The sequence below is a fragment of the Thamnophis elegans genome, chromosome 2, assembly GCF_009769535.1.
Source record: "Thamnophis elegans isolate rThaEle1 chromosome 2, rThaEle1.pri, whole genome shotgun sequence".
Taxonomy (NCBI): Eukaryota; Metazoa; Chordata; class Lepidosauria; order Squamata; family Colubridae; genus Thamnophis; species Thamnophis elegans.
This window is the reverse complement of record NC_045542.1, coordinates 21511369-21524804: the sequence shown is the minus strand read 5'-3', so window position 1 is coordinate 21524804 and position 13436 is coordinate 21511369. Positions and strand designations below refer to the sequence as shown.

Genomic DNA, 13436 nt, shown 5'->3' with positions numbered 1-13436 from the left:
TGGAGCTAGACAGCATGTGAGGCAGAGGAACAGCTGGAGCCTGTTCCCAGTGTGCGCATGCCCAGAGCTGCCAGAAGAAAAAGAACAACTCAGAAATCAGGGTAGACTTGGGAGTAAAGTCACAGGTGATTGGCCCCTCCCATAGGAAATAAAAGAGGAGCGAAAGGGGAGTGGGCTTTTGCAGGAAACAATGTGTTCATTCAGGTGTTAGATTTGTTTCAGGAGTGTGAAGATCTGTCCGTGAATCTCAGAGACTCTGTGCCCAATCTTTCCTTGCACAGCACCTCATTTGAAAAATATTTACATGGCAGCTTTCCAAGATAGATAAGGTCTGTGGTCATAAATTCACCTTTGAAAGACTGTTTACCAGGCCTTTGCTGAATGTGAGTGAGAGGAATTCACATTTGTTTAATAAAAGGGGTTTTGTTGGGACCAGGACTCTGCCTCGTGCTTTTTGGGGAAGCCTAGGTCAGAACACTTAACCATTTTGGGAGGAAATGGAGGTACAATGGAAAGGGGAACATTTGTACACACTCTTATTGGCCTGGGGATGGTTAACCGGGAAGCAAGAAGGGACATCCCTTGGGCATCAGGGGCAGACATCAAAGCAGGGCACACGTCACAAAGTAAGCACAACTGCATGCAATGGGTGCCATGGCACACACACACAAAAAAGAGCCCACACCTGCCACCGCCGCTCATTACCTGTTTTATAAATATTTCTTAAACTACCAAAGGTTTTTAATTTCCACATTTTACGCTTGGCTGCAGTGGGTCCGGAGGGGAAGCAGGAAGCGAGAGGCAGAGAAAGAGAAGGGAGGAAAAGAAGAAAGGGGAGAGAGTTCAGAGGAGGAAAAGGAAAATAATTTAAAAAAATAAATAAAAGCAGAGCCTGTCAGAACTCCCAGACCCCTGGATTCGGGCACCAGTGGGGGTGGTGGGTGGATGCGTGAAGCACCAGTGGGGGTGGTGGATGCGTGAAGCGCTGCGAGGGACAGTGAGGGAGAAAGCTGTGAAGGGCACAGGCCCCGTGTGGTGCAAACTCAAGAGCGGAAGTGAAAGGTTTGGCAACAGCTGCTTACTGCAGGCAGAGCTAAGAGAAAAGGGTGGGAGTGGGCCGCTCCTCTGGCCATGGCCCCAACCCCTTCTCAAAAGGAGAGGACTGTTCCTTTCCTTTCCTTTCCCGTGGCACGACATAACCGCAGTAGACTAAAGCGCGCCGACAACACCGCGGCGCTAAAACCGCGATGTCAAAAGCGCGCCCACAACAGCGTGCCAACAACAGCGCGCCGACAGAAGTGCGATTTAACTTAAGGTAAGGTTTAGGGTTAGGTTTAGGGTTAGGTTTAGAGTAGGTTTAGGGTAGGTTTAGGGTAGGTTTAGCGTTAGGTTTAGGGTTAGGTTTAGGGTTACTTTTAGGGTTATGTTACAGCGCGCTTCTGTCAGCACGCTGTTGTCGTGCGGTTTTGACGGTGCGGTTTTGTCACCGCGCTTTAGTCACACGGTCTTTAGTCTACCCCGGTTTTGTGGTGGAACCTCCTTTCCTTTCCTTTCCTTTCCAGGGGTTGCAATAGGCAGCATGGCCTCCCCACAGCCTTTTGCTAGGATGCACCTCACCGAATTCCCCTCACTGACTCCCATGATACTCCCCTGCCCCCCCCCCCCCCCCCCAGTCAGGCTGGTTGAAAACAATCCTCTGGCCTTTGCATCAACATTGGGAGGCATTCTTTGAGTTTTGCGCCTCTTGACACCTCAACCATCTTGGGTTACGTTTCAGTTCAGGAAATAATGAGCACCGTTCAAGCGTTCCTCCCTTCCTGCCACCCAGAGACAGGATCCAGTGCAAACCCCCAGAACTGTGGAAATGTCTAATCCTGAAGCAAACATGACCCTCCCACTCCTTTTTTTTTTTTAAAAAGTGCTAACTACATACCAATAATCCTCGACTTACAACCACTATTGGGGACCGGGACTTCAGTTGCTAAGCAATGCAGTCATTAAATGAGTCGCACCCAATTTTAGAATCTTTCTTTTTTGCTATGATTGTTAAGTGAATCCATTGACTTTGCTTGTCAGAAGCCAGCTGGAAAGGTTGCAAATGGCGATCGCATGACCTGGCGACATGGCAACTGTGGTGAACACTTGCTGGTTGCTGGCCGCTGAAATTGTGATCATGTGATTGTAAGCAGGGGTGGGCTTCAAAAATTTTAGCAAGAGGTTCTCTGCCCGGTTGTGGGGTGGGTGTGGCCATAGTGGGCGTGGCCATGTCAGCCTCCTGCACCACGGCGATTTTTTTTTTGGCCTTCCCTGGGCTCTGGAGGCTTTCCTTGAGCCTCCAGGGGGAGTGAAAACGGCCTCCCCAGGCTCCAGAGGCTGGAAATGGGTCCATTCCCCAAACTTCCAGTAGGCCTGTTTTTCGCCCTCCCCAAGCCTCCGTACACACCCTGCACTTACCTGCATCCAAAATGGCTGTGTGAGGACTCCTGGGAAGAATGGGGTAGGGTGGGCAGGGCCAGCCATAAGTGGGATTTGAGGGTTCTCTGAACTGCACAGAATCTTAGCTAGAACTTCTCCCCAACTCCTGCGAACCCCCAGCAGCCCATCCCTGATTTATAAGTGCACTGCAATTGTGTTAAGTTGAAGGACTGGTTGTAAGTCACGTCTTTCAGCCCCACTGTAACTTTGAATGGTCGCTAAATGAATGTTTGTAAGTCGAGGACTACTTGGCTAATACTTTGCCTGATTCAAGACTCTCTTATCTGCCCACTAGAAGAGAATCTTTGCTCTCCTGACACCCCAGCAGATATATGAATTGGAATATACCCCCCCCCCAAATGGCTCTGTTTACTGTCAACGGTAGCAGGGCAATGTCTTGATTGGTTGGCTTTGTAAAGAGACATCTTAAAGATACACATTAGAAAGGCAGCCCAGCCTTAATTGCCATCTGAGAGAAAAGCCTTTTCTGCATTAAAAACAGTTTCACTCTAATGCATAGGTATTTTTTTTTAAAAAAAGTGAATGGATCTCTTGGGATCCCTAGCTGGCGGGGCCATTGCTTCAGGAGTGAAATCAACTTACCTTTGCTACCTGTTCATGCAAATGTGAGCGTGCGCACCTCCACGCATGCGCAGGATCTTTAATTTCTCACGATCAGCTGTGACACACGATTTAGATTAGCTAAAAAGCAGGAAATCTGATGATTCTAGTTAATATAAATCATATGTCACAGCTAATTGTTGGAAATACTGGTTCGCCTGTACCGGTAGTATTTTTTTTACTACCGGTTCAGGCAAACTGGTTTGGGTGAACTGGTAGCATTTCACCTCTGCATTGGTCATATCGACTGAACATTCTGACAGCTGCAGGCCCTCAATGTGGAGAGAGCACCAAGCTGAGGAAAATCCCCCTAGAGATGCCGCTCTACTTTTTCTGTCTATTTCCTTGGAAAGCAAGATGTTCTAACATGCCCAGTTGACAGCCCAAACTGTGGTTAAAAAGGGACTCTTTTCAACCTTCCAAATCATGCCTGAGAGCAGAGGCCTCTTACCCTCCGCCTGCCCTGTTGATCCCTCAGTTTTGGATGGTGTGGTGAGCTTCTTCCGCCTGTGTTTCTTTCTGTCAATCATAGGAGATGGAGGAGGGTCTTTGCCACTGCTGCCAGGACTGGATAGTCCTTCTGCAGCCATGGATACTTCTGCAGGAACAGGTAGGAGAAACAGATGATGTGTCTGCTGGCTAATCGTTCTCACTGGGTCAGAGAAGCTAGCCTTTCTTGGCACCCTCTCTGCTCCTGGGAGGGGCTTCTTGTTGTGTTCCGAACTTACCAGCTTTGGAAGAAGATACCGAGCGCTGCAAACGCTCTGGTTTGCCTAAGAGCTTGACTGCTGGGTCAACTGGAGGATTCAGCAGGCCTGGACTAGGGCTAGCTATGGAGAAGAAGGAATAAGCACACGCACCTGTTAGAATCAATGTGTAGCTGGTTTGGTCTTGTTACAATATTTGACATCTCAGATAGGTTTGATATTAAGTGCCCATTTACTGGAGATCTTTTAAGATGCAGAAGTTGAGAAGGCGACCTGGTGTCTCCTGCATGAAAGTCCTATGCACGGAAGTAAGTTAAAGCTTGTAATGGGATTCTAATTTCTTTGACCAGAGCTGAAGGACGAGGAGGACACCAGCAACCTGCAGGTGGTTAATCAAACAGGACTTTTATGTTGAACTTCAGAGGAATCTCAACCTACCTAGGACTGAGCCTGAAGCCATCTTCCAATTTCCCAGTGACTATAGTAACACATCTCCCATTAGCTATCAGTAGTGGAAGCATTCCATGGGACGCAACTGAAGTATTAATTAGTTCCTTTAAGGATATTCTGAAGAAATGTTTGTAGCTGCCATCTTGATATTGTTGAGATAAACCAGCATTATCCCCTGTCACAGCCCCCCCTCCCTCCATCTTTTAAGAAGTATTTTTATTTTTTCAGGCTTATAAGCCTTTCTCATTGATTCTAAGCAGCATCTTTGGAAATTCAGACGACAAACAAATAATTAATCATAGTTATTGTACTTTTTGGAGTATGATGCACTTCCCCCTCTTAAAAGTGGGCGATTACCAGTGATGTACTGTGGCGATCCCTGCAGCTTGGAATAGGACTAAAATGGAGCATGCTGAGGCTGAAAAAGTGACACAGAGAGGCCAAAAATGCGATGCGCGGAGGCCAAAAATGCAACACACAGAGGCGGCAATGGGCTGTGGTGATCCCCACAGCCTGGAACAGGCGACTGGCAGTATTCCGGGAGTCCAATCCAATTGCCAATCAGCTGCTCATGCTGAAACCAGGCTGCGATAATATGCTGAAACTGACCAGGCTGTTTACTGCAAGGATGCTAACCAAATGAATACCGATGGATGCTGGTAGGCAGAGGCCGATTTTTTTTTCTTTTCTAACCCTAACCCCAAAAACTAATGTGCATCTTATACTCCGGAGTGTCTTATACTCTGAAAAATATGGGTATATCAAAAATAATAATAGAACAAATCAATAGGAAAAGAAAAAATATTTAAATTCCAGGAGACACCATCACAATCAATAAACCAAAAATTAAAATATTCTTCCTCACTAGAGGGAATAGGAACAACATTCCAGTCTCATGGAACAGTCAGGTTTCAATGGACTTTCTAAAAGCCAGGAAGGAAGGGACCATTCTAATGTCTGGGCGTGAGCTACTCCAGAGGAGGGAGGCTATAATTGAAAAGGAACCTTTCAAGATCCCTGCAGATGGCTATCTCTGAGCAAATTGGCCCGGACTAATCCCACTGCTCAGTCTTATCTATGGCCAAACAGTGTCTCCCCCCCCACCCCCGTCATGAATCAGACAGCAAAAACTGGTGGTCATTTGAGATGACTTTTCATTTTTCCAAATAATGTCCCAGCTGCTATTGAATGGGAAGGTCTCCTGTAGATGTCACTATTGGATTATTATACTGTGCACAGTTTCTGCACAGGAGCTCGGGGTGGTGGTGGTAACACATGGCTTTCCAACTTTATGAATTCAATTTGAACAATCACTTGATTCAATTAATGTTGCAACTCAAACAGGAAACATTAGGAATTTTATGTCAAATTTGATTTGGTGTGATGTTCAGCTAATTGCCCAGATTGAACATTAATCAGAAAAACTGCTATTTGATTATAGATATATTTTTCCCATACAGTAGGAGAAATCTGCAATAATGGCCAAAAGCCAAAGGCTTTGGTTCATTTATTGGCCAAATTTGTGTGAAAGAGAAAACAGTCGAAGTACCAGTAGCTTCTCCTTAGAGGTGTCATTCCACATCACATTTTCAGCAGAGAGCATTTAAAGAAAAGTGTGATGCTAACACTTGACAATCTTCCCAAGTATGTAGCCTCACAGATATATGCACATTAATATGCAGTTGTGCAAAAAGTATGTAGATGTGATCTATATAAACTAGTTGGCTGTAACTTCTTACCCTGAGCCCACTAGGGGAAAAACAAACAGTGCTTAATCGTATCGGCTTTCTCTCTCTTCCCGCTTCCTCCCAGGTACAATTTTGTAATGCTTGAGGATACCCTCATTTAAAAACACCACCTGTTCTTCATACATTCTTTCTATCATGTTCTTGTGGGCTGTTGCCAAGTAAGGCTAAAGAAAGGTGTGACTACTGGCACATTGTAGTGCAAAAGGAGGCGAGGAGGAGGGACAGTGCAGGGGATTCTCCCTCCTTACTCTTACACAGAAAACTGTAAATGAAGGCATCACAATGAATCACAGTGTGAATTCGCAAAGTAATTATATACACACCTTGGCTGGCAAAAAGCTTGTAGTATTCCTCCCAGGGCTGTTTTACCAGAGTCTTAGTTCCCACTGCCACAATAAGAGTGCCCTGCCACTCAGCCTGGCAGCTTTTCTTATAGCAGTGATGCCAACCAGCCCCTGAATCCTCTCTCCCTATGTCTATTTTGCCTGAGATAGCGCAGCTCACTTACTACTGCTGTCCCCAACTCCAACGCTGCTCATGTCTTTCACCAGGCCGTTGATACTTGAGGAGGCGCCACAGGCAGAGATGGCTCTGGGTGGGCGTTTGCCCGGTACTTTTACAGTGGTGCGAAGGAGATCCATTTCTTTCCCATGGGTTCCATGGATATAATCCTAGGGAGGCAGGAAGAACAGGTGGGAAAACTTAGGAAGCTGGACATCAGCCAAACATGGGCTTTTGAAGTGGTCTCATTCTGGAATTCTTAACCAGCCTGATTCCATGGTTCACCTGAGAAGGTGTCTCTTGAACCTATATTTCTCTCCAGGTCATGTCAGATGCTATTTTCACAGCCATTTAGGGCAATTATCGTGCACACAAAAAAATGACAAGCTATAGAACCATGATGGCGGATCTATGGCACGTGTGCCATAGGTGGCATGCAGAGCTCTCTCTTCGGGCACACGAGCCATTGCCCCAGCTCTACCATGCATGTGTGTGCACTTCCCGCCAGCTGATTTTCAGGTCCCTGCCACACATGCTCAGGGGCTTGGGCACATGCGGGAGATGCGTGTGCATGCACAGAGGGTTGGGCGCACATGTTGGGGTCATGTGTGCATGCATGGGGGGTGGGGAGCACAGGGGGGTTACACACACGTGTGGGGTGAGTGCACATATGTGCGAGGGTTGAGGAGGTTGTGCATGCATGCATGGGGGCGGGGTAGACACAGGGGGTCACGCACACATGTACGGGGGCAGGGCACGTGCAGGGGGGGTGTCACACACACATTGCATTATAGGTATCGGCACGCAGTGATAAAAAGGTTAGCCATCACTGCTCAAGAACAATCCTTTCTTATCTCTGTGCATTTGGATATATTTGATTTACAACTTCCACATTTCCCAGCTCTCCTGGGGTTTGGCATCAAAGGAAGTAGGTGGAAGAAAGTGGATCCAGGGGGAGAGGAGTTAAATCCAAATGACATCTTGCACATTTCACAAATCAGAGATTTTTCACTATATTCCTCAATCAGTTTTGACTTAAGGGATCCATGAAGTGGAGCATACGGTAATATATTTGAGATTCCTTTCCTGTAAAAGAGCGCTTGCCTTGGATAAACTCATCCCCAAATTCCCGTGGAATGCAACGAAAATTAATACGTTGGAATACAACACCCGATCCTTCATGACGAATATAGTTTAATTATAATAAGGAAAAAATAGGCTGGGCAGAGATGATGGGAACTGAAGCCCTAACACTTCTAAAAGGCGCTATGCTGAGGAAAGGCTGCATTTCAACATTTTAGTAGCTCTCTTCCTGGCATAAAAATAATGGGCATGGATACACGCTTCCTGTAGCTGAAACCTTCCAGTTCGCTTCAAAAGCCGTGTTTTTCTCCCAAGGGTTCCTATCAAAATCCTACCAATTTGCTTACTCTGTGAATCAGATCAGATCATCTAGGGACACATGTCACACTCTGTTCTACTGACAAGGAACTTACATTAATGCTGGGGTGATAGAAGAGAAGACCATTACTGGACAGAGTGACATACTTTTTCTTCCACTCCTTGTTCAGAGAATTCCCACTTCGTTTCAGCAAGAAGCTCTATCGGGAGATACAACGGTCATTAGCCAAGCCAGTGTTTCATTTGTTTTGTTTACCCTAAAATCAAAGCGGCTGGGACAGCGTACACAGTACAAGAAAACAGTAAGATTAAAAACCAAGCCAAAACATTGTAAATTAAAAACAGCTAAAGAAGGAACGAAAGCCGTGATGATATTTGAAAAGCTGAAGCAAAGTTAGAAACAGAGATGTTTTAGAAAACGGCTTTGACTGGAGGGAAGACACAACTGAAGGCAAGGAAAATAAAATAAAATTCCCCAAAGCCTGGAAAAATGAAGCAATCTTTGGGTAGCATTTCAGACTTAATGAAGATTGCCCTGTGCCTTCCCTGGCTAAGGCAAAGCATTAAGAGGACTGACAAACAGTGCTCAAGCCAAAGTGGAAGGTTCACCTGTTTGATGGGTATAGCTCTCCCACTGCCCGTGTTGTCACCTCGGCTATCCAGGCTCCGCTTCTCTGTATCACTCCCTCTGCGATTCTACAAGGAGACAATTCAAATATCTCAGCTGACTTTAGCCCAGAAGAGAACAAAAAGGCTCCAGCGCCTCCCCACCAGTAATCAGCAACCAGATCAGCATAAATTAACTCCAAAGTCAACTATGAAGTAAGCAATACCCCAATTAATAAACTGCCAAAGAACCATTAGTAAACAGCCCAACCAAAGATTCCCTAAGATCACCCCACACCCACACAGACAGGCAAGACACCAGAATATAAACTGACACCAAACAGCACTCCTTACTAGCACTGATGATGTTACCTAGTTAGGGTAATGAAACGTCTGCAAGAAAACGAACAAGCTCAGAGAGCACCAAGGATTCCTCGTTTATGAATTGCGCTGAACTATGGCTTTATTTAACCATGATTTACTGAACAAGCCATCACTGCACAAATCAATATCATGCCCAAAATGCAGTGTTGGTACCAGTAGTGGAATTCAACCAGTTCGCACCTATTCGAGAGAACCGGCTGTTAACTTTCTAAGCAGTTCAGAGAACGGTTGCTGGAAGAAATCTCCTTTTCTTTTTTCCACTTTACAGGGCTAATCCTGTAAGGAAGGCAGGAAGGAAACATTCTGGGGTTGTTTCTAGCCTAATCTTTATTGCCCTGCTTATAGAAACTGCCTCTTTGGTTAGCCCTTATTACATTGTAACAGCTAAGGAGAAGCGCCTATTGACGTGAGTGATGTTGAGTTGGCCACACCCACCCGGTCACATGACCACTGAGGCACGCCTACCCAGCTGGTCATTAGGGCAGAGAACCGGTTGTTAAATTACTTGAATCCCACTACTTTATCAGGAGACATTTCTATAAAAATAATTCACTTTAAAAATGGGGTACACATTGTAATACAATATCGATTTTTTTGAACGTTGGCTTTCATTAGCCTTTAGCCAAAGGAGGGCATCAGGTTGATTTCCCCTGGCTTAGAAACAGCATCATGTGAACTCAGATATTTTATAAACCAGGGGTGTGTGATTCTCTAGACATTGGATCTGGAACAAGTTTCACTGCCTCTCACCATCAGATACACTTGAAAGTGAAGAGAACAATGGGAATTGAAAATGATGCTTATGTTACCTGCTTCTGAGATCACAATGTGTAGGTTTTATTGAAGTCTGGTTTTTTTCCCCACTGGGATTCAGCAAGACTTAATCCTAGGTGTATCCTGTAATGGCTGTAGCCTTAGGATACCTTTTAGAGTGCAAACTTATGAATTGCTTTTGCGAAAACTTTCTTTGATAAACATCTGCCCCCACCCAACGCTTTGGGGATAATATTTACCTGTCTAGCACTGACTTACGTGAATTACCCAAAATATACCCAACACTCTTCAACATACATGCATTGCAGAGAGAGAGATTGATAGCAATGAGCAAGTTTACCATATCAGTAAAAAGATTTGTTTTTAATCTTCAGCATTATTTATCTCTTTCTTGAGACCTCCTGAGAAATGCCACGTGTCCCAGGAACAATTTTTTAAAATAGGTGCTGCTTTGAGTGAATAATAAGCATCACAGATTCTGATACAGGAATCTGACCACAAAAGGCACCAAGCTAGGAACAGGCTAAGAAGTGTTAAAGAAAGAGGCTTCAAGCATTTTGGATACCAGGAATGATGGAGACAACTTCACACCATATTTGATTACTTCATTAACTATTTTTTAGAGTGTGTGCTACACACTGAACAATAGCCAAACGTGCTGGGCTTGTACAATACTCTAGACCAGAGGTATCAAACTCAATTTCATTGAGGACCGTATCAGGGCTGTGTTTCACCTTGGGGGCGGGGTGTGTGGCCAAGGCAGGTGTGGCCAGTTTGATGTCACCCATGTCAGGGATGGAGTGGTGGCCCCTGTGGTGGCCTGAGTCCTCTTCCAGTGAAAATGGGCTCCCAAGCTCCGTTTTGATTGTGTCAGCCTCTTGCAGCCCTCTGCCAGCAAAAATGGAGCTTGGGAATGCCTCCTGCGGCCGTCACAAGCTCTGTTTTAGGCTGTGATGGCCTCCTGCAACCCTCTGCCAGCAAAAACAGAGCTTAGGAGTGCTGCATGCAGCCCTCCTGAGCTCCATTTTCGATGGCAGAGGCAGTGTGGGCCGGTCCATCACTGTTTCCAGGGTGGCCCCGCGGGCCCTATCTAAGCGCCCCGTGGGCTGAATTCGGCCCCTAGACCATGAGTTTGACACCCCTGCTCTGGACCCCACACAAACCTTACCAAAATGATAAGTGGTCAAGCTTAGCATGTTTATAATTGACTTTGCCATGAGAACTCAGCTGCTGAGCTTGTCTATCATTAGATCATCTTTGAAAAGAGGGTCGGGAGACCAGAGAATCCAGAAAAGAGCTATCAAGATTGGAAGCTGCTGTCTACAAGAACGCAGGCAGAGATAGATCCATCCCAAAACACTAAATGACTAGGAGAGGAAAGCAGTTTTCCTTTACCCTGGATAAATCAATGAACAGCTGGAATCTGGCCAAATGCCCTTATAATGACTGTGTCTTGTTTGACCTGACTAAGGTCATCCAGCCCTTGGCTTTCTCTCCCTAGTCTTCCATTCTGATGGACTTCTGGAAGAAACTCACAGTGAACAGACTGGTCCGGCGTTTGGTCCCACGTTGCAGGGAGCTGGGTGTGCCAATTATAGCTGAAGCCTCACTGCGCAGCTCCCGATGACTGATATTGGGTGTGGAAGGAAGGGATGAAGAGTAGTCACTTGTATGGCCACCATTACTCGCCTAGAAAAGAATCCAGAAAGACTTAGGCCTACGGGAAGGAGGAAAGCCCCAGTATGAGAGCGACCACCTTGATTGCTAAGTGTTCATACATAGTTCTACTTCGTTTTGAATATCCATGAGCATTCGCTTAGGTCAGAGATGGCTAACCTTTTTGTTGTCGCCGAATGTGCATGTGCAGCCACACCCATAATGCATCTCTCATTCAAACTTTACCTAACTGGCATTATGGCAGCTAAGTTTAAGGATATTTCCCACACCTGAATATATATAGATTATATGATCCAAATTATTTGCAGTCCACATACAATCTGTCTGTTGCAAAGCCACAATGCTCCACTCCAATTTATTTAATTCTTTTGCCTGAGCAACTGGGCTGGTGTTGCAATTGCACTACAGGCAGACATTTCTCCAATCTGTGGGTCCTTTGGACCTCTTTTTCACCTTTTGCACAGGACCCACATGGAAGGGATTTAAATCTCTGAGAAGAGAACCCAGTGTCTTTCCACCAAGCCAGCTTTTTCCTTCCAAGATGCTAGGGACCTGGGGAAATTTACATCCTTTCTGAAGAAACATGATTCCTGAAAGGAAGAAAAAGACATGGCCTGCATTTGTACAGAGTAGCTGCCACCCACCGGTGTAGAAACTGCTGAATGGCTGGGTGTGCTGGGCAAAGATTTGCAGGATGCAAGCAGCTGCTGTTGCTTCTTCATGTTCACAATCTTCTGGGCAACTGGAATAGGAAGGGAGAGACGGGTAGGAAAGTCAGATGGTGGCTGAGGCTTTCCAACTGCCCCATCCAAGAGCAATGGAGAGACCTGTCATAAGAGAACTGAGATTCTGTCCAACCCATAATTGTTCCCCCCTTAAGGACCAGGTCACAAATTCAAAACATTTTTGATTCTCCACCCACTCACTCTGTGAACCCATCCAGCAATTATCACTTCAATGTGTTGTGATCTTGTGCTAGAGGGAAGTATGTGAGAACATAGTTATATGTGTGGGACGGATCATATGTGTCTTCCTGTGAAAAGTCCCTGATGGGAAGATAATGATCAGGTTAAAATAAAACACAGTGTGATTAGCCTCACTCATATAGACACATTCTGAAGATGTTCTTCCCTCCAATCTTGTGGGTTACTATAAATATGCAACTTCCATATCCTTTACAACAGGAGTCCTCAACCCCCAGCCTATGGACCGGCACCAGGTCGCTGCATGCCAGAAACTGGGCCATGCCAATCAAGTGAAGCCCCATCTGTGGGATGCAGGCAGCACGCGAAACCACGTTCCCTCTGGTCCAAGGAAAAATCTTTTTTCATGGAACCAGCCCCTGTGCCCAAAAAGTTGGAGGCCTCTGTGCTACAGGATGAAACTGATTGTTTTTGCACTTTATAGACAATTTGAAACCAAAACCACTCAGGAAACAGCAGAACAGCCATTACAGGAATGAAACCCTATGCAAGTCAGTAACTTATCCCCACAGTGTCTTATCTCTGTTACTCTCAGTGTGAAGCCCCGTGTGTCCAATATTAGCAGTTTGCCTCAATATTTTATGACACGAGCATTTCTTCTGAAAATGTTGAACTCCTCCACAAACCGCCTCTTTGCCTTTGGTTGTTGAAAGTGATAGGTCTCAGGGGGCTGATAGAGTGCAAACTCAACACAAGAAGAGAAGGAGCAGCTCTAGGTCAGGTTCACTCTCACAGTCGAGTTGTATCATGTGCATTGAACTTTTCCCAGGCTCAGAATGGTCCTCAGAAACAACAAAAGAAGCATACTTTTTTGCGGCAGGGTGGGGGTGAGTGAGGGGGAAAGTGACATCAGAAACGGATGACACAAATTTAAACACTGGTAGAAAAGTGTGCAAGTGCCCTGCTGCAGGGGTGGGTTCTGACTGCTGCAACTGCCATTTTGCTCAGGGACACGCTGAGTGTGCATGCTTGATGCACGTTATGCGTGCATGCACAGTACTAAAAAAATGCGCAGAAACAGAAAACAAGATGGCGCCGCCTATGGCACTGCTGATAGAACCAGTTCGGGGGGGTGGCAGGCCAGGTTACTACCTACTCAGCTAAACCGG

General features: G+C 45.8%; 1 protein-coding gene across 2 annotated transcripts in view; it reads right to left on the bottom strand.

The window, feature by feature from the left end:
* Nucleotides 1-13436, bottom strand: part of AGAP2 (ArfGAP with GTPase domain, ankyrin repeat and PH domain 2) — a 99175-nt gene that overhangs the window by 15749 nt on the left and 69990 nt on the right. Inside the window, exons 7-14 of one of the 2 annotated variants that reach the window (XM_032210935.1) lie at nucleotides 11989-12086; nucleotides 11204-11356; nucleotides 8513-8599; nucleotides 7999-8103; nucleotides 6510-6672; nucleotides 3825-3926; nucleotides 3548-3694; nucleotides 706-765 (exon numbers count right to left, since the gene is read on the bottom strand). In XM_032210935.1, the coding sequence (XP_032066826.1) occupies nucleotides 706-765; nucleotides 3548-3694; nucleotides 3825-3926; nucleotides 6510-6672; nucleotides 7999-8103; nucleotides 8513-8599; nucleotides 11204-11356; nucleotides 11989-12086 (915 nt within the window). The remainder of the gene's footprint in view (nucleotides 1-705; nucleotides 766-3547; nucleotides 3695-3824; nucleotides 3927-6509; nucleotides 6673-7998; nucleotides 8104-8512; nucleotides 8600-11203; nucleotides 11357-11988; nucleotides 12087-13436) is intronic. The other variant, XM_032210936.1, reaches the window with a different exon arrangement.